Source organism: Trematomus bernacchii, unplaced genomic scaffold (assembly GCF_902827165.1).
Source record: "Trematomus bernacchii unplaced genomic scaffold, fTreBer1.1, whole genome shotgun sequence".
Classification (NCBI taxonomy): Eukaryota; Metazoa; Chordata; class Actinopteri; order Perciformes; family Nototheniidae; genus Trematomus; species Trematomus bernacchii.
In genome coordinates this window covers 7046942-7068567 of record NW_022987839.1, presented here as the reverse complement: position 1 = coordinate 7068567, position 21626 = coordinate 7046942, and the positions used below count along the sequence as shown (strand labels likewise).

The following is a 21626-nucleotide window of genomic DNA, read 5'->3' as shown; positions in this document are numbered from 1 at the left end:
TTTCAGGGAGGTGAAGGTGACGGAGGTGAAACCGAAGGAGCTGCAGCTGTCCGTAGAGCGAGTTACCGGCACGCTGTCCAATGCCAGCAAATCAGTGCAAGTCAACGGTGCTGCAACAGTGAGTATTGATTCCTTTCTTTACCTTCTGTTAGAAAAATCTCACTGGTCCCCAGCTTGAGCTTCAATCTCAGGATCCATGTATTTCTGATCCTCTCCAGAATGGAAGTAGTCATCACATACAGAGCATCAACTAGTTCCTGAACAGTGTCCTTCACATGCTGATATCCAAGAGAGGGAGTTACACAGTCACAAGATGGAGGAATATAAAGCAGTATTCAATGTTTACTTCAGATTAGCTCCACGTCAGAAATGATCATGCTCGTCATATGTCTATCTCCATAGAGGCTGAATCATCATGTTAATCACATAGCTATTAGGGCTGTGCATCTTCACTGGTCTCACGATTCGATTCGATTACTATTATCCTGTCAACGATTCGATTCAATTCGATATCCCGATGCATCACGATTCATACCAATGCGTTGCATCCTCAATTTTCTATATTACTGCACATGGCTTCTTTTTCATCAATGCATACATGCAGTAAATACATATGAACTCTCTTTTTATTATTTAGAAAGTGCTTCAGAAATCAATAACATAAATGTCTTGACATTAATTTATAAACCAAAATAAATTAATTGTATAGGTCTAGCCTCCCTATATCTGTGTGTGAAGTTGTTCCATCCTCAAAAACAAAAAACTAATGCTTCTGCAGTCTAGCTGCAGCTTCTAGCTACGGTCTTCTGTTAAAGAAAGGACACTGAATGTCCTGAATGTGGCATCACACACAGGACTTAAGTCTGAACACAGCAGACAACAGGAGTATTTACAACAGCATATACAAACCAAAATACTGCATGTGGGTGCACACTTACATTCTCTGTCTTACTGTTACATAAATCCCATGAATGTATGAGATTAAGTTAGCTTCATTATATCTCAATCAGTGATTAAGTGAATAATAAAGTTTCTATCGGGTCACTATCAGCCTGTCACTCATTATTTTCAGGGAGGGGGCGGGGCTTGGAGGAACGGAGAGGAGACGGTGATCGCGGAAGCTTTTTTCCTCCTGCCTTCACAAACTTTACACACGTATATATATCGTCTGAAAATTGCTAGAGGACATTCATACTCTGCAATCCAAGACATAATTAAATCCACCAAAAACCTGACATGATTGTAACGCGATTATTTTTGAAAAACATAAATCCTTGTGTCTCTGAGCCGCAGCGACACGGAGTGATTCAGAGCGGGTCCTTCTGCTGTTGGTTCTGGACTGGTGTTCTTGTGTTGTTGGATAAGACTGCTCCGTGTTTGGTGTCGCTGTGCTGCTGTCACGTCTGTTCCCTGATCTCTGCGTCACCGACCGATTTGATATTAAAGTGACAGAAAAGAAAACGTTATAGTAAAGCCGTGGCTGGAAAATCAGGAAGCAACTGCAATTACTACGCTATAATCGGTTATCTTCCGTCACTGCATCGATACCGAATCGTCCACGTCCGCATCGCAATGCATCGTAGAAACGATTATTTTCAACACCCCTAATAGTTATCATATGCCTAAAACAGTCCTGATGCTCTTCTAGGTAATCATACATCCTGTCATGCACACAGCTACAGTTGGGATACCTTTGTTATCATGTGTACAGTATTTTCCCAACACCTTATTTTTAGTCCCTTTTTTTTAATGCTCAGACAAATCAATCTAAGCACGGACAAACACGGGGAATTAATCGCAGCTTAATTCTGCTGCATTGATTTTGATGAAATCCTCTGTTGCGGGAAAAAATAAAATGTCTAAAAAGGTATCGGTCCGAGAGATGAACTCGCAAGGAAAGTTTTTCTTATTATTTCCAATTGATCGCACTTACCTCTCCTCCCATAAGGATTCCTGAGGAAAAGGTGCCTTTTCTTAAAGAAGTGCTTTGGTTAGGAGAAAGAAACCGTGGTGAATATTCCCCTTGGCTTTAGGTTTTAGCTCTGCAGTAAAACTCAAAGAGCAGCTGTTAACAGGAGGATAGGAAGGAGACTGCAGATGTCTGTGGGAGGAACAGAAACCCCCCAAAGGGCATTTTAAATGAAGAATAGGTGAATATAATGTGAGGAAAAGCACATTTAGATACCGTGGTGTCGATGCACCAACTGAAGGTTTGATGAACTCACATTTGAGTTACTCAATGTAATTTATATTTTATTTAGCACAGTCATTGTAGCAGCCATCTCAATATGTCGGTGGTTTGGGGAAGGGGATGCTGTCAAAAAAGTCCAATACATTTTCATTTTCAAGGTACAGAATTGACGGCATTTGTCACATGAACACGAACCGTTGGGACAGAACTGTTATGGTGTTTTCTTCCGTCAGACTCGCAGGCAAATGCATTATTAGAGTAAAGTGAAGAGAAAAAAGGGAATTGATCCTGAACGTCACATGACTTCACAGATGTATTGACGCTCATTAGGCACTTTCACACCGGAGTACTTTTCTCCGTACTTTTCCCGTTTAGTTCCGATAGTTCCTGGGATTTTGCGTTCACACCAAAAAGAGAACTTAGTTCATGAGAACTTTTACCCCCTTTTTAGTGCCTGCTAGAGAGGTGGGACTATCCTGGGGAGAAAAAAGTTCAAATTTCTGATTGGCTGGGCGAATTGCAAACCACACCCGTAAAACTCGGGAACGTTTTTTGAAGCCGCCATTGTATTTGCTGGCATTAGCATTATTAGCATTAGCATTAGCCCCGCGCACCAACGGAGAGAGACTAACTTATGGCAACACAAAAGAAAACATGGGAGCGGTGGAGGTGTCGGCGTTCTGGCGATTTACTCTGAAGGCTTCTACTGAAGCCAGTCCCCAACTCCGGGGACTTCCGGCCGGGGACTTCGGGTGGCAGTATACGCCGTGAAGTGGTTTGCGGCCTGCCAGTAAACCCAAAGCAGCAGAAGAAGAAGAAGTGACGTCAGCGGCTTCATTTGCGTAATCTTCCCTCAGGGACTTATTCCGGTGTGAACGCGATCGGCTCTTTAGTTCCATGGGGGAACTAAGTGCTGGGAACTAAGTGCTGGGAACTAAGTGCGGCAAAGTACTTGGTGTGAAAGCGTATTTTGTGTCATCATTAGACATGAGATTATTTCCTGACTCTTCTCGTTGTTTCCCTGCAGGAGTTGAGGAAGCCCTCCTACGCTGAGATCTGTCAGCGGGCGAAGGACTCCTCGTCTTCATCGCAGCAGCTTGGGACCCCGAAAGAAGCAAAGCCAGGCTGCGCTGCCCCCGGTGGCGAGGACAGGAAGTGCCCCAGTGACGCATCAGAGGCCAAAACCAGAGAGACATACCCCCCTTCCTCCTCTTCCTCCTCCTCTTCCTCCTCTTCCTCCAAACCCCTCACCCCGGGGAGACACCAGAGGGAGGCTCGGAGGCCGGCTGGACGCTGGGCCTCCCCGCCCCCCCACATCGGGAAAACCCCAAACAGAGAAACCCACCAAACCCCGCCCAAATCCCCGCAGTAGAAAAAAAAGAAAAAAAAAACGGAAATATAAGTCAGGGCTACTCAATGCTTATATCCCAGAATCAGCATCAGTCACATGGATAGGGGACGCCTTCTCTTCTGGATCAGGGCTTGCAGACAAAAAGCACTTTACTGTGCAATGTAGAGCACCTTTTCATTCTTTTTATTCTATTTATTTGCTTCCTTTTTTTTTTTTTTTTTCAGTTTTGCCTATACCCCGGGCACAGACAACACTGAAACATGTCTTTTTTTTCATTAGTCCAAAAGGCCTTGTGGGATTTAAACATTTAAAAAGTCTTGTGTGCAAAGAAAGCAGCAGCAGCAGCAGCAGCAGGGCATTGTGGGAAGTTTGCCCCCGCCCCCAGTGGATGATGGGGAAAGAGTGAGCAGAGGGAGGGGTTTGTTTGCATGTCGAGGGGCACTGTTGTGCGACTTTATGTAGCTTAATTATGGGTCATAATTAGCCGTTTTTTTATTACATACTCCCATCCGTATGCAAGACTTAAATCACAACAAGACTCTGATCTTTTTTTCCGCCTCAAACTGGATTTATTTTGCAGAATTATTAACAAAACATGGTTTTTTTTCTCCAACTTTTCCTGTGAACTATCGGTACAGTCACTCCTGGTTATTGTCGCTGGGTGTCACTTTTCTTCCTCACATCTCTGTAAAGAATCACCTCCATCTGCTGTGTTGTTGTTTTTACTGTTTGCTAACACTGCTAACTAGCTAGCTGTAGCTTGTATCAACGGCCGTGATGTGATATCAGTGCTGTTTTTTGTTTTTTTTAAGCGTCAGACAAGAAGGGCATGTTGATATCTGCAACCAAGCTTGAATATATAAATTAGGCATTGGCGCAAATTGGCTGAAAAGTGTCCGTCGCGTGTGTGATTATATTCCTGGCATTGCATTTTTTAGGGAAAAAGCGAGCAAGCTTTGTCGACTGCTCTTCTCATTTCCTATTTAAAACTGTGGAATCAGGCACATACTGTCAAAGGAAAAAGGCAGGGCTGACACATTTAAAGTCCAGTTGTGAGGATTAAAACAGCTCTGGAGGTGAGGAAACACTCGTGAGCTGCAATTAGGACGAAGGAAATTGGTTATTGATTGAGAAACATGACAGAAAGTGAGTTCCCTGCTGGAGTTTAGCAAGCCGAGTGGGAAACTTCACGTGTTTTCTTCTAGATATGGTGCTAGACGTCGAATCCTGGAACCTGTTACAGCAGCTCATCTGATATTGTGTGTACAAAATACTTGATTTAAATGTATCGACAGAACTTTAATTGCACTGTTATGGCGTCTTTTTTCCTCAGACTCGCAGGCAAATGCATTATTAGACAAGTGAAGAGAGAGAAAAAAGGGAATTGATCCTGAACGTCAAGGGAAGAGAAAGAAAATTCATCTCTGTGGACGCAATCGCCTTGTTTTCGTTTGTGTTGTTGTGCCTTGTGGACGCCTGTTGAACACTGTGGTGAAGGATGGGGCAGCGTCACATGACTTTACAGATTTATCTCGCTTTACGGATGCTTTATATAGATTTTTTTTCAAACTGAAGGAGTTCATGCAGTGGTTTTGGATTTTGGCTCATCAATGAGGATTTTCATTGCTTGTAAAATTACGGAAAAGTGAGACGGTTGGATTGAAAGTTTTACTTATTAAAAAAAGGTAAAATGAGTTTTTTGGGGCGGAATGTAGTTTGCCATGTTGAAGTGTGAAAGGGATTTAGTTGGGAGTCCCGTCGGGGCTCATGTGAACGTTGTTGAACTCAAATTTAAACATTTAAGAGAACAGAAAAGAGCAGGTGGGTTTTACAGCAGGGAAATCTGAGTCGTGTAAAATGTCGTCCTCGGGGTGGAGATGTTCCCTCGTCTTCCTCAGCGTCGAGTCTTCACCGCTCGTTGGTTTTTCTGTCAGCATGCTCCCTTGTCTTCTATTTTCAAGTGTGCACACTTTGATTTATCCTGAGTTTTCTTTCAAATAAAAAAAAAGTGTGGAAAAGATTAACCGAAAAGCACCACGGATTTTCTTCCTGCTTCACTCTTGGGGAGAAAAGCAGTTGGATTTGAAGCAAAAATGTGAAGAGAAATACACTTTTTTTCTCACTTTGAGCTCACAGAATGTGCTACCACGTACATTTAAGCTCAATGCGACTTAATCGAGCAGCATTTCGGATGATTTTGAAGCTGATATATCCCTCTGCAGAGTGAAGTAGCAAGGATTCAGATTCAGGGAGGAAACTTGTGTTAAATTGAAGGTTTGGTTGGGAGCTCTGTCTACTGTAGCAGCCACTCTGGCAGAAGACCAACCAAGTCTTGCATGTTTTACTGTAGTCTAAAAATGGAATTGGCTGGCGAAATGGTAAAAAGGAGTTTTGAATTTACATCAGATTCATAAAACTGCAATTGTGAGACGTTAAAAGTATGTTTTTTTTGGAGCGTGACAGACTTAAAGAGAGTTTCCTCCCTTGAGTGCTCAAATTTAATCTCTTCTTAAGTTATCACAGATGCAAAACAACCATACAAAAAAAAAACACTGTACTATACACAATATCTGTTTTTTAGGGAAACAAACACACGATGTGAGACCTTGCATGTCTCGCTAAAGTCTTCCTGCAACAAGAAGCATTCTGGGTAATCCCACTAAGAGAAAACAGCCCATCTGAGGAGGGCTTCGTTAGAAAAAGCCTGCTCATAGCTGCTTTTGATTTGGACGTAAAGTTCTTGAGTTTGTTTAAAAAAAAATAGATATATTTTTGGGATTTTTCTTTTTGAAGGACTGAGATGCACTTGGATGGGTTTTGTTTTTTTCTCTCATCAGTGGAAACGGTTAAAAATAAATCAAAATGCACCATATCCACGTATTTATAAACCAATGCTGTTTATTCCATGAGAAATATCATTACGTTTTTTGTTTTAGGGAGATGAGAATACATAGGGATGCGTTGAGATCTCTATTTAAACGCAAAATGTAAAAAGAAAAAGAAAAAAAAATGGAAGTGTCCATCCAGTGTTTGAGAAACTTGAATTTTATTTAAACTTGAAAAATGACTTTGCCTTAACTTTTATACAAGACAAGCATAGAGTTTATTTCTTTTCACACAAAAAAAATCCCCCAAATGTTAACAAAGCGTGACACGTGGAAAAATATTTAGACGTCACAAGTCTTACTGAGAGAGAAAGAGAAAGAGAAAGAAAGAGAGGACAAATCGAGCAGCATTTTATTTTTACCCTTTTTTGTTTTTGTAAAATTTACGAGTGTCCTTTTTTTTTTTGAGGGGGAAAAAAAACATAAAACCTTGTAAATGCAAAACTAGTCAATACTGTATTAAATGTGTGCACTTTGAAGTGTGTGCTTTGCTTGTACAGTTGTAAATACTCAGAAAAATATAAGAGGTACCTTAAAAATGATTATAAAAAAATATATTGATCTCGTAATGTCGCTATCGAGCTGGATGTAGGATATACAAAAAAAAAAAAACGTAATATTGTGCTTTTTTTATTTTTAGTTTGGGTGTCGGAGTTTAAATTCTGCTCCTCTCTGCAGGGTGGGCAGCTCGTCTGATTGTACATTTTTTTGTTGTCTTTCATTCCATTATTTTTGTATACCCCCCTCCTCACTGTGCACTAATTGGAGAGCCTGTGGTACTGACAGCATTATTAATGAACCCTTACAAATCTGCGTGTCCACCAACATCCTCTCGTTTCATTTTTTTAAAAAGCTCTGGCTTCCTTTTTCTTTTACGCTGGAATTTTTTTTTTAACCACAATAATCTAGAAGTTTGATTACTGAAGAAAAAAAAAAAAGCACTACATGTCAGATTTTTAGGCGTCACTGTGCAGCAAAGTATTTCTGACATCTCTAAATATCCTAATACCAAGAAGATTAATAAGGCTAGTATTAACACTACACTAATACTGAATATCTATGATTATGACACGCTCATACCACAGTTTATAATCAGCATTGCGTCCACATGTGGGCAGCATGACTCGAAAATATCTATTAATACAATAGAGAGCTGAAGTTCTGCCTCTGCTAACATTTATTTTGTGGTTTTTCTGGCCATAGTCAAAGATTAATGAGTGTTTGTTTTTACTGTTCTTGGTGGTAACATTTGGGGGTTTTGGTCATTGAAGGAGTAGGTAAAACATTTGGGAAATATAATTGTAAAATGTATTAGGGGAAAAAAAGATCAATAACACTTGGGGCGGGATGTGTTAGCTTAGCTTAGCACATAGACAGAAAACTGTTAGCTTAGCAAATAGAGGGAACACAGTGAGCTTAGCACAAAGACAGAAAACAGTTAGCTTATCACATAGACAGAAAACAGTTAGCTTAGCACACAGACAGAAAACAGTTAGCTTAGCTTATCACATGGATAGAAAACAGACAGAAAAAAGTTAGCTTATCACATAGACAGAAAACAGTTAGCTTAGCACACAGACAGAAAACAGTTAGCTTAGCACATGGACAGAAAACAGTTAGCTTAGCTTATCACATGGATAGAAAACAGTTAGCTTAGCACACAGACAGAAAACAGTTAGCTTAGTTTAGCACATGGACAGAAAACAGTTAGCTTAGCTTATCACGGATGGAAAACAGACAAAAAAACAGTTGGCTCATGACATAGACAGAAAATAGTTAGCTTAGAACATAGGCAGAAAACAGTTAGCTTAGAACATAGGCAGAAAACAGTTAGCTTAGAACATAGGCAGAAAACAGTAATCTTAAAAAAACCAAGATGGATTAAGTTAATTTGTGAGCTTTAGATTTGCTTGTAAACAGATTGGACAGAACCACGCTAGCTGTTGCCATATGCGACCAGTGTTTATGCTAAGCTAGGCTAACCACATCCTGACACATCCTGTGCTTATCGTTCAAATATTGGTATAGAACGTTGGATCACAGTCAAAAATTGTAATCAAATCAGTAACTTTTGACATTAGACCAGACTTTGTATGCATTATTAGGTAAGGGTCATGGGAGATGTAGTTGTTGTACGTTAGTGAATTTTAAGTTTTATATTTTAGGTTTTTTCAGAAGTTGGACTGACCCAGGTTTACAGAAATTGGGCTGAGTCCTAGTTATGTACCTATGCTATCTAGTTTTTGGCGATAACACAATTCAGATCGGGGGAAATTGTTTGTGTTTCTTTACTGATTGGTTGTTTTTCTTTCTAACAAACTAAATTCTCAATGGTGGTTCTGGTTGGTTTTCACGGATAGTTGTTGCTTGTTTCTCTTAGAATATGGACAGAAACTTGTTAGCTTTGCAGACTGATAAAAGGAGAACACTCCATGACAAAATCAGAAATCTATAGAAGTAAAACAGCAGAGCTTTCTTTCTAAATATAAGAAGCATCGGCACTGATTTAACATTAAACTTCGCTACGAGCTTCACCTCTTCTAGCCATCTTTTTTCTTTTTAAAAGAGCGATGCCTGATGGACACGTCCCAGTTTTGTCGTCTGTTTTAATTCACACGCTTCGATGTGACGTGATGTAATGAACGATATCAAAATGAAGCACACTTCAAGCACATTTCAGACATTTAGCTTGTAGCACTCGAGGTGGTTAGCTTCCTGCCAACGTGACGACAAGCATTTGGACCTGTGGATTGTACATTTTTGGTGACTCATTTCAGAAAAAAGACACTTATTTGGGGAAATAACGTGAAATGTTGGGAGATTTTTTGGCGTCACGACAAGGATGGCTTAAGTTCACGCCCGTGTGTCGATGTAGCTACTAGACGAAACATCCAGAAAGTCGTTTTTTCCTTCTGATTGATCTGTTTCCTGTTCCTCAGCTTCCTCTCCTGAGAAATAAATGTACAAATAATGTTTCTGTTTTGTGTTATGGGGGCGAGTTTGGAGACGGAAGCTCAACTGGAATCACAGTTTTTTGTTTTACACAGACCGACATGTCTGGCACATACAGATTGAAGTGTCTGTTTGAAACCATTTGACCACATGTGGACTGCATTTTGTGGCAAAGATAAACCAATAACTGTGCCATTTATTCAACTGTTGTTGTTTTTTTGTCCTGGGCAGTTTAACCTGTACATAGCTGATCGCTTGCCATCTCTGGCTTTTTTTTTTGTTCGTTCCTGAAAGTCCATCAAAGACTTCTCACATCTGGAGAAATGTGACACCGCTGACTGTCGGAGCAGATTCCCCCCGTGCGTTATACCTCGAACTTTTTTGTGGAGTTAAATGCATATGAACTGGGAACTGTGAATGTGTGCATGTGTGGAATAAATAAGTGTACCCACAGAAATCCAAACCCATGCAAAGGTGACTCTTTTCAGACTCGTTGGTACCCAAAGGGACGTCTCCAGTTCTGCACGTTCTTCACCGGCATTATAACAAACGCTCCTGTTGGCGGGCGTTTTCGAGGATTTCCTTCCTCTCGTTGGACTTCTTCTCGGAGCCTCATATCATTTCTCCTCCTTCCTTCCTGTTCGTCTGTTTTTTTGACAGTGCCATTTTTTTTGGGGGGGTTGCATCTCAAAAATGTAATATCTCGTGATGCGCACCAACCAACCGACCGACTGGTTTCTCTTTATCAACGCACTGTGGTTTAACTCATTAACACCATGCTAACGGCTGTGGACAATCGATGACTTTGGACGAATAATATTTTGCCTAACGACACCTCAAACAGACGTGGAAACGGAGGTTGCGTTCAAGAGGGCTTTTTCTTTTCTTTCTTTTCTTTTTCGTTATGTTTTTTGGTCTTTTCTTCCATCGAGACTGGAATCAAGCGTACATGTCAGCTATAGATAATTTAAGTTACTCTGTGTCATGATGTAAAACTGTCTAATTTGGAGAAAAAAATGTAGCTTACTGAAAAATAAAGATTTAGGCACTGTTGACGAGCCACTGTCTCTTTATTTTGGAAGTAAATTTGCCTACTTAGTTTTAATAACTCATGTTTTAAAGGTCCCATGTCATGGCCATTTCTACTGATCATAATTCCATTGTTGAGGTATACTAGAATAGATTTATAATGTGCAATTTTCCAAACTCACATTGGTTTCTCATACAGCATCTCTGTATAGTATGTGTATTCACACTCTGTCCTAAATGGCTTGTTGGAGCTCCTGACCCCCCCTCCCTATGAGCCCAGTGTGCTCTGATTGGTCAGCTCGCCCACTCTGTTCTGATGAGTCCACCACCGTTACAGCGGAACATCAGTGTTTGTGTTACAATGACGTTTGTTAGCAACCAGAAAATGACACCAGTAATGACAAACAGATGAGAATGCTGCGTGGGGTCTGGGTGCCATGTTGGCGGGACGTTGCGGGGCTCGCTGCTGTGAGGAGCGGACAGTGTGAGCTGGCTTGCTGCGGGGGATCTGCGAGACAGCGAGACACAGCAAAACCCAGCATGAACCCAGCCCGAGCACACACACACACACACACACACACCTGCAGCCTGGCTGTGAGTCTGCGTGTGTGCTGAGAACGAGCCCAGGCCGAGCCCCACCGGCCGCCGCGTCTCGCCGTCTCAGGCTGAGTTCAGGCTGAGTTCAGGCTGAGAAATCTGCGGAGCTGCAGCTGAGAAAAGATTGAGTGTGTGTGTGTGTGAGGAAGTTACGTCACTATACCCAATACGTCACTGTACTTACTACACTATATAAGAAGAAAACAATGGAAAAAGAAATCTCCAACGAGGCGTTCAGGGGCAGCATAGACAGGTCTTTTCTGTGTTAGAGTTTTACTCGCTACAGGGTGTACTCTGAGGGTTTGTGACTCTGCAGACCGTTTATATGCATACAAACCTTCATAACACAAGGGGACGGGTAATAACCAGAAAAGCATGACATGGGACCTTGACATTTTTATCTTGAAATTTGACACTGACCCAATATAATTCTAAAGAGAAACTGCAATAAAAAAAAGACAACATATATTTTTAAAGCCTTAGTTTAATTATTGTGTTGGTAGCTCATCCCTTAAAACAGAAGCCTCAGATTGATTATAATAAGGAGAAATAGGAAGGATGTATTTCAAGCTTGTTATGTAAATCACTTTGGGCAACATTGAGCTCTTTTGAACATGAATACTGTGTAATATATTTTTGCATTTATATTTAAGAAGTACAATATAAGACGAGCACAAGTTTCATTTGTGGGCCATATTCCATTATATTCTTTTAATTTGCTGAGGGCCGATTCAAAATTGTCCGCGGGCCGCATTTGGACCCCAAGCCGTAGTTTGGACACCCCTGGTGTAAATAGTCTGTGTTACACATTTTAAGCAAGCCATATTCTGACTTAAAACAAGTTTTACCCTTCTATTTTGAAATATATGGTTAATTGACCTGATTTACACAAAATCAAACTTAAAGGGGACCTATCATGCAAAATGCACTTTTGTACGTCTTTTATACATGAATATGTGTCCCCGGTGTGTCAGGGAACTCACCAAGTGTCAGAAAACACAACCCTCTCTCTTTTCCTCCATACCCAAATCTCTAAAAACGGGGCTGCAACGGAGCTGATCCAGGCCCAATCCCAAACCACTCCCTCGACCCTACCCCTCCGTGACGGAGTGAACTCCGTCTGTAGCCACACTCGCAGCTCAACGAGGCTCCCTCCTGTCAGATGGAGGGAGTAAATACAGCGGCAAGCTTTGGGACAAACTCCCCTCTCTCCGGCAGAAACAGGAAATGCCGTAACTGTATGTAACAACGGTTTCAAATCAGCATCAGTCAGGTAGAGACCGGTCTCAAGTCAGCACCGCTGCAGACTCGCTGTTTGAGGGCTTGATAGCCCACTCCCCCTCCACCCCGCTCCACACTCGTTGGTTTGGAACAGCACTTAATGTGGCGGACCCTCCGCGCAAACGGAGGGGTAGTGTGTAGGGGTAGGGTGTAGGGGTAGGGTGTAAGGGGCGGTTTGGGATTGGGATTGGGCCACAGATTTGAACTTCTCTGACGTCAGAAAAGGGGTGCTCCGCCTATATGGGCAACTCTCCACCGATCAGGGGGATGAGAGGTTGGGCCACGGCCATTGCCCAACCGCTCATTCGCATATAGGCTGTCGGAAAGCTAAATCTCCCCCAGTCACATCTGTGTTTTTGCCTGCTCTTGCCAGGATGTCTAAGGGAGTTAAACGTTGTGCTGTTGTTGGCTGCAAGAATCGGGACAAGGGACTGCATGCAATGCCATCCCTGGAAAAAGACAAGAATCTGTGGCTAGACTTCATTTTCAAGGGACATGTGCCAGAAGACTCCGGCAGATTTCTGCTTGTGTGTTCTAAACATTTTACCACGGACATTTTTATGAACAAAATCTTTTTTCGCCGGTCAACATATCCGTTAAAGTTTAAATCTTCCGGACAAAATTTGAAAAGTGCCGGTCAAAGGTCTTCTTTGTTATTTATTGAGCTTTAAAACAAATGAATAATGACTCTAATCATATAAGAATAAAACACGGAGGACGGAGTCTCTCTTTTCCTCCCCCTCTTCTGAGAGCCCAGCAGCTGACCTCTGACCACGCTCCCCTCTCCTGCAGGGGGGCGTGGTCAGCTGCAGCTCATTTGCATTAAAGCTACGTCACAGAATCAGCCCCTGCAAAAACAGGGCTGGAAAAGAGCAAATAGAGAGAAGAAACTGACACTTGCCTTTCTTTGCCATCTTTTCTTCAGAAGACTTTTGTGATGTAATTCCCTCAATGCAGATCACACATGGACTGATCCATTATTTTAACTTAATAGGAGGGTAAATGGTATGGCGTGACGGGGTTGAAACAAACTGAGGGACGTGTGTCAATATTGCAATTTCATAGATAATTCAAGTATTTTTTCAGAATTTATTTTTGATCAGTTAAAGTTGACAAGCATATGATTATATTAGCAGCAACATTTTGGGATAATTGGCCATTTTGATTTGTTTAATATTAAATTAATATGTAATAATGCTTAGTGAGGACATGCAAATATGTCTGTCTTCTACTAAGACAACCAATTTTTTAAAAACAAAATATATATATATATTTAGTTTTACATTGTAATGCAAAACAACCTGTTCCATTAATTCATTGCTTTAAAATACATTTTGTAGTTTCCTTTCATTTAAAATTGTTGAAGTAAGCTTGGGTGGCACCCGAGGGCACCCGATTGTTTGTCTGAACACCTGGTTTCTCTTGTGAATTAAGAACACTTGTGTTAGGGCATGAATTAACAATAAATAGGTTATATACAGTATAAAATACCACGTACTGTCCGCCCTCCCATGCCACCCTGGCATGACCTCTTGCCCCCCCTTTGCCACCCCATGTGGCAAAGTTCTAGAACCGCCACTGCCACACACATTTCAAATAGAAATAAAAGCCAATGTAAAAAGATAGGTCTTCAGTAGTTTTTTAAAAGCTTCTATAGAGACTGCAGAGCGGATGTCTATAGGAAGAGAGTTGGAGCTCCACTTGAAAGGCACGGTCACCTTTAGTTTTTAAACGAGACCGTGGGACAGCCAGTAGGCCCTGGTCCTAAGTGACCTACTGGCGATGTAGGGACGGAGAAGGTCACATATATATACTCTGGTAAATTTCCATGCAGGGCTCTATAGGTAATAACCAGAACCTTAAAATCAATTCTGAAACCGGTCGGGAGCCAATGTAAGGATTTTAAAATGGGTGTTATGTGTGTCATCCTGCTGGACCTGATTAACTGTCTTGCAGCAGCTTTCTGGACCATTTGTAGGCGGTTGAGAGTTGACTTGTGGAAACACGTGAAAATGGAGTTACAATAATCCAGCCGGGATGATATGAAAGCATGAATGATCATTTCAAGTTCCGCTAATGACACAACAGACCTGAGCTTCACAATATATCTGAGATGGAAAAAGCATGTACGGGTAAATTATTTAATATGCTGATCAAAATGCATTGCCTGATCAAATGTCTCACCAAGACGTAAATTAGACCGAACAGCTGAGGAAAGGGACCCTATACTCTTTGCAACCTTCGGAGCTAAACTGTCTGACACAATGATAAGGACCTCTGTTTTGTCTGCATTAAGCTGCAAAAAGTTATTAGACATCCAGCCGGGATTATCAGGTTTATATGAGACATAGAGTTGAATATCATCAGCGTAACAGTGGTAGGAAATATGACTAAATCTGCTGATAACCTGACCTAAGGGAAGCACATATAAGGACAATATAACAGGACCCAAAACAGAACCTTGAGGCACACCACAGGTAAGAGCAGCAGTATCAGAAGTGAAAGGGCCTAAAGACACAGAGAAACTCCTATCTGAAAGGTAGGAGAACCATTTCAGGGCACTCCCTGAGACACCCACCTGCCCGAGCCTTTCCATCATTATTCTGTGATCCAGAGTCAAAAGCTGCGCTAAGGTCCAGCAGCACTAAAACGGAGCATTGACCTCTATCCGAAGACATCATTATGTCGTTGGAGACTCTAAGGAGAGAAGTTTCAGTGGAATGCTTCTGACGAAAACCTGATTGGAACTTATCTAAAATTGTGTTTGCAGTAAAGACAGCAGTAAGCTGTTTGGCAACAACTTTCTCTAACACTTTTGAAATAAAAGGCGGCTTGGATATAGGCCTGTAGTTGTTGTGAACGTTTGGATCTAGGTTCGTTTTTTTCAGGAGAGGCTGAACTACTGCGTATTTTAGTGAGCTGGGACACGACCACATTTCAGGGAATTTGCATGTGCCAAAACATATTTAAATGAAGAGACATCTACACCAACCTGACGAAACGTGAGCAGGGTTTACTGAAAGAGCTGCATCAGCTAAAAGGCTTTCACATGTTCTTCTGGAAAAGAAAGGAAAATCTGAATTTATTTATTTTTCTTAATCCTAAAAATGAATCAAATGCAAATATATTTGATTAATAGATATTTTTATAATTAAAAAAACAAAAGACTGAGATTTTCACTTTTTTCCTCTTAACTCTTTTATTAACAAGAAAAACCCCAACATTTTATTTTTACAGACATGTAAATGTGGCACTCATCTCACATCTTGAAAATAGAAATATAATTTACTACAAACTCAACCTGTTAGCTTTTCTTTTGTATTTTGTATTTGAATGTGTTTTATTTCCTTCTTCAAACTTTCATTTATGCATTCAACACTTTGAGACTTAGTCAAAAATAAAAGACCTTGAAAATAAAATAGGAGGTGCTTTCTCTCTCTCATGCTTTACAAGAGAAACAACAACATACAAATAAATCAATATCGATATTCAACAAATATTTAGAGCAAAGTTTACATTTCCATGCAGAGAAATATGAGTTGAGGTTAACAGAAATCCTCCTGAGCAGTGACAGCCTCCATGGCTAAACAGACACAGGAAGGAGCGCCGCCTAAAGAAACTCCAACATCTACAGAACAACTCATGAGAAGATGTTAAAGCACATCCCATAATGTTTGATTGACAGCTGATCTCTGTGCAGTGAAGACATGAACAATCAGCTCTCAGCAACAATGATGGACACACAATGAGTTTAAGAAGTAGAAGAGTTCCTCAAATGACTTCAGGCTATTTCAGTTTACAAAACTCAGCTGTGTCTCCAATACAATGAAGATAAACTCCAGCATGTAGCGGCTGAGTGAATGTGGTCTGGACTCTGTGGAGGAGAGTCATGGTTTCAGAGACGCTGTAGAAGGACAGAATACCTGCTCTGTGATCCAGGTACACTCCTACTCTGGAGGACAGAGGACCTGAGACGGGAGTGAGGATACTGTTGTAACTAAATGTATAACTGTTTTGGTTACACTCTAAGGACCAAGATTTGTCATTGAATCCAAATAAACTTTCAGTCCCATCCCCTGCTCTGCTGATATTCTTGTATGTGACTGCTACATAAACTGCTCTCCCTCTCAACTCCACCTCCCAGTAACAACGTCCAGTCAGACTCTCTCTACTCAGGACCTGAGGCCATTCAGTGAATCTGTCTGGGTGACGAGAATAACCCTGATATTGTTCCATGTATGTTGCTTTTCTGCTCCCCTCAGATAATACCAGCTGTGTGTCTGCTGTGTTTGGATCCAGTGTGATCTCCTGTGAATATTTTAAGAACCCAGCTCTGGTGGTGGGCTCTGCTGCTGACAGTAAAACATCCACTTCAGTCGGTGAGACGTTTGTCCATTCCTCTCTCAGGACGTCCTGTAGTTTGTCTCTGACTGCTGACAGGGCCGCCGTCACGTCCTCAAAGTAGCTCAGAGGACGGATGTTGATGCTGGATGAGTGTGTAGGTTCACTGAGGGCTGACAGTGAGGGGTAGCTGTGCAGAAACTGGTTGTGATCCTCCGTGTGAGACAGCAGCTTCAGCTCAGCGTCTCTCCTCTTCAGCTCAGAGATCTCCTGCTCCAGCTTCTCCTGAAGCTCTTTGACTCGACTCACTTCACTCTTCTGCTGGGATCTGACCTGCTGCTTCACATCAGAGCTTCTTTTCTCCATGAGACGGATCAGCTCAGTGAACATCTTCTCACTGTCCTCCACTGCTTTATCAGCAGAGCCATTGACGGCCTCCACCTCCTGCTGAAGCAGCTTCACCTCCTTCTCTTTGTCCTGGATTCTCTGCTGGATGTTTTGTCGACTCCCCTCCAGCTCTCTCTGCCTCTCAGTCCTTTCTGCTGCAGCTGACACTGTGTCGTGGCCTTTGTGTTCGTCCACAGAGCAGAGATAACAGATACACTGCTGATCAGTGCGGCAGAACATCTTCATCACCTCGTTGTGACGAGAGCAGATGTTCTCCTGGAGCTTCTTGGAGGGCTCCACCAGCTTGTGTTTTTTAAACGTAGCTGCGTCATAATGAGGCTGGAGGTGTTTGTCACAATAAGAGGCCAGACACTGCAGACAGGACTTACAGGCTCTCAGTTTTCTCCCAGTGCAGACATCACAGGCCACATCTTCAGCTCCAGCATAGCAGTGATCAGCAGGAGCAGCTTGGAGTCCAGTCTTCTTCAGCTCCTCCACTAAATCTGCTAACATGGTGCTTTTCAGCAGGACAGGCCTCGGTGTGAAGCTCTTTCTACACTGAGGGCAGCTGTGGATTATCTCTCCATCCCAGTGGTGTTTGATACAGTCCATGCAGTAGCTGTGTCCACAGGGAATAGTGACCGGATCCTTCAGTAGATCCAGACAGATCGAACAAGAGAAGGTTTCCCGGGCCAGCTGAACTCCTCCCTGCGCCATCTCACCTCTCAGTGATAGTTACGGACTGCAGACAGAAGGTAAAATATCCACTTTCTCTGAAACAGAAACAATCTCTGACGGACAACAAATCTCCTCTCCTTCTGCTTTTGCTCACTCAATGCAGAGAATGAGGAAACAGCTTTCTCATTTAACATGTTACTTGTTGCCAACCTGTGAAGGGGAGGGAACATTCAAAACCTTGATAGGGTGTAGCTCAGTGTGTTTGGGAGCAGGAAGCAAGGGGAACGGGTTTAACTGCTTTCAACAAATATTTGTGTGAGAGGCAGGGTGTGTTATCTGTCATTAACAAGCTGCAATAAGAGTATTTAGACATAAAGTTATGATATATCATCAATTTTCTTCAGATCTCCAAGTAAAGTTAATGTTCTTTCCTAAAAATAATAAAATCAATGTGTGCTGTTTATTTTATTACCATGTGCTTGACTCTTTATTTAAAACTTGTTCACATTTTGGGGGAAATTCCTTAATGTAACTATAGACTCTAGACTCTGGAAAGAGTAGTCGCCGGCCAACTCCATCTGCACATGTCCAGCAATGAGCTCTATGAGCCCCTCCAATCCGGCTTCAGACTTCATCACAGCACGGAGACCGCCCTCATCAAGATCATCAACGATCTCCTCATTGCTGCTGACTCTGGCCGCCTCAGCATCCTCATCCTCCTGGACCTCTCTGCAGCGTTTGACACCATCTCCCACACCATCCTCCTCAACCGCCTATCTGACCTCCTGGGTGTCACTGGCACCGCCTTCTCCTGGCTCGAATCCTACCTCCACAACAGGGAACAGTTTGTTACCATCAATGGCTCGAATCCCCCCCCAGCCCCAGTCAATCATGGTGTCCCCCAAGGCTCTGTGCTTGGCCCCCTCCTTCTCACCATTTACATGCTCCCCCTCGGCCAGATCATCCGCCATCACGGACTCAACTTCCACTGCTATGCTGATGATACCCAAATCTATCTCAGCACTACTCCATCCTCCCAGCTCCCCCTTCAGTCCCTTGTCAACTGCCTGCACGAAATAAAAACCTGGATGTCATCAAATTTCCTCAAGCTTAACAGCAAGATAACAGAGCTCATGATTGTGGCACCCAAGGCGCTGCTCCTGAAGGTTGGTGACTTCATCCTCGAGGTTAACGGCTGCTCCATCTCCCCATCTCCTGAAGTCCGCAACCTGGTTGTCATCTTTGATTCCACCCTTTCCTTCCATTCCCACGTCAAGTCCGTCACCAACTCTGCTTTTTCCAGCCAAAGAACATTGCCAGACTCCAACCGTCACTCTCGGAGTCTGTTGCTGAAAACCCTAGTACATGCATTTGTCACCTCCCGCTTGGACTATTGCAATGGTGTCCTGTTTGGGGTACCCAACTAAACCCTGGACAGGCTCCAGTATGTCCAAAACGGTGCTGCTAGGGTACTCACGCACACAAAGCCGTGGCAGCACATCACTCCCACCCTCATCCACCTCCACTGGCTGCCGGTCAAGTCCCGCATTTCCTACAAAAATCCTCCTCCTCACCTACAAGTCCCTCCATGCCCATGCCCCCCACTACTTATCAGACCTCCTCCGCCCTCATGCCCCACCCAGGAACCTGCGGAACCTCCTTCTCTCTGTCCTGGATTCTACATACATGATACATGGATAGAAAACAGACAGAAAAAAGTTAGCTTATCACATAGACAGAAAACAGTTAGCTTAGCACACAGACAGAGAACAGTTAGCTTAGCACACAGACAGAAAACAGTTAGCTTAGCACATGGACAGAAAACAGTTAGCTTAGCTTATCACATGGATAGAAAACAGTTAGCTTAGCACACAGACAGAAAACAGTTAGCTTAGCTTAGCACATGGACAGAAAACAGTTAGCTTAGCTTATCACGGATGGAAAACAGACAAAAAAACAGTTAGCTCATCACATAGACAGAAAATAGTTAGCTTAGAACATAGGCAGAAAACAGTTAGCTTAGAACATAGGCAGAAAACAGTAATCTTAAAAAAAACAAGATGGATTAAGTTAATTTGTGAGCTTTAGATTAGCTTGTAAGCAGATTGGACAGAACCACGCTAGCTGTTGCCATCTGCGACCAGTGTTTATGCTAAGCTAGGCTAACCACATCCTGACACATCCTGTGCTTATCGTTCAAATATTGGTATAGAACGTTGGATCGCAGTCAAAAATTGTAATCAAATCAGTAACTTTTGACATAATTAGACCAGACTTTGTATGCATTATTAGGTAAGGGTCATGGGAGATGTAGTTGTTGTACGTTAGTGAATTTTAAGTTTTATATTTTAGGTTTTTTCAGAAGTTGGACTGACCCAGGTTTACAGAAATTGGGCTGAGTCCTAGTTATGTACCTATGCTATCTAGTTTTTGGCGATAACATAATTCAGATCGGGGGAAATTGTTTGTGTTTCTTTACTGATTGGTTGTTTTTCTTTCTAACAAACTAAATTCTCAATGGTGGTTCTGGTTGGTTTTCACGGATAGTTGTTGCTTGTTTCTCTTAGAATATGGACAGAAACTTGTTAGCTTTGCAGACTGATAAAAGGAGAACACTCCATGACAAAATCAGAAATCTATAGAAGTAAAAGAAGCAGAACTTTCTTTCTAAATATAAGAAGCATTGGCACTGATTTAACATTAAACTTCGCTACGAGCTTCACCTCTTCTAACCATCTTTTTTCTTTTTAAAAGAGCGATGCCTGATGGACACGTCCCAGTTTTGTCGTCTGTTTTAATTCACACGCTTCGATGTGACGTGATGTAATGAACGATATCAAAATGAAGCACACTTCAAGCACATTTCAGACATTTAGCTTGTAGCACTCGAGGTGGTTAGCTTCCTGCCAACGTGACGACAAGCATTTGGACCTGTGGATTCTACATTTTTGGTGACTCTTTCAGAAAAAAGACACTTATTTGGGGAAATAACGTGAAATGTTGGGAGATTTTTTGGCGTCACGACAAGGATGGCTTAAGTTCACGCCCGTGTGTCGATGTAGCTACTAGACGAAACATCCAGAAAGTCGTTTTTTCCTTCTGATTGATCTGTTTCCTGTTCCTCAGCTTCCTCTCCTGAGAAATAAATGTACAAATAATGTTTCTGTTTTGTGTTATGGGGGCGAGTTTGGAGACGGAAGCTCAACTGGAATCACAGTTTTTTGTTTTACACAGACCGACATGTCTGGCACATACAGATTGAAGTGTCTGTTTGAAACCATTTGACCACATGTGGACTGCATTTTGTGGCAAAGATAAACCAATAACTGTGCCATTTATTCAACTGTTGTTGTTTTTTTGTCCTGGGCAGTTTAACCTGTACATAGCTGATCGCTTGCCATCTCTGGCTTTTTTTTTTGTTCGTTCCTGAAAGTCCATCAAAGACTTCTCACATCTGGAGAAATGTGACACCGCTGACTGTCGGAGCAGATTCCCCCCGTGCGTTATACCTCGAACTTTTTTGTGGAGTTAAATGCATATGAACTGGGAACTGTGAATGTGTGCATGTGTGGAATAAATAAGTGTACCCACAGAAATCCAAACCCATGCAAAGGTGACTCTTTTCAGACTCGTTGGTACCCAAAGGGACGTCTCCAGTTCTGCACGTTCTTCACCGGCATTATAACAAACGCTCCTGTTGGCGGGCGTTTTCGAGGATTTCCTTCCTCTCGTTGGACTTCTTCTCGGAGCCTCATATCATTTCTCCTCCTTCCTTCCTGTTCGTCCGTTTTTTTGACAGTGCCATTTTTTTTTTTGTTTCCTCAAAGGGGTTGCATCTCAAAAATGTAATATCTCGTGATGCGCACCAACCAACCGACCGACTGGTTTCTCTTTATCAACGCACTGTGGTTTAACTCATTAACACCATGCTAAC

General features: G+C 42.2%; 2 protein-coding genes across 3 annotated transcripts in view; one reads left to right on the top strand and one right to left on the bottom strand.

Annotated features, from left to right (window-relative positions):
- Nucleotides 1–7882, top strand: part of larp4b (La ribonucleoprotein 4B) — a 57072-nt gene extending 49190 nt beyond the window's left edge. The window contains exons 16-17 of one of the 2 annotated variants that reach the window (XM_034152776.1): nt 11–118; nt 3219–7882. In XM_034152776.1, the coding sequence (XP_034008667.1) occupies nt 11–118; nt 3219–3563 (453 nt within the window). In that variant the 3' untranslated portion in view covers nt 3564–7882. Of the gene's footprint in view, nt 1–6; nt 119–3218 lie in introns of both variants that reach the window. The other variant, XM_034152774.1, reaches the window with a different exon arrangement.
- Nucleotides 7883–16023: 8141 nt separating this feature from the next.
- On the bottom strand, nt 16024–17992 carry LOC117500077 (tripartite motif-containing protein 16-like). Its single transcript, XM_034152777.1, has one exon. It carries the CDS (start codon nt 17729–17731, stop codon nt 16073–16075), a length of 1659 nt encoding a protein of 552 aa, XP_034008668.1. The 5' UTR covers nt 17732–17992; the 3' UTR covers nt 16024–16072.
- Nucleotides 17993–21626: the final 3634 nt, after the last annotated feature.

Coding starts and splice junctions, on each gene's coding strand:
- LOC117500077 (XM_034152777.1), bottom strand. CDS start 17,731: ATGGCGCAGGGAGGAGTTCAGCTGGCCCGGGAAACCTTCTCTTGTTCG.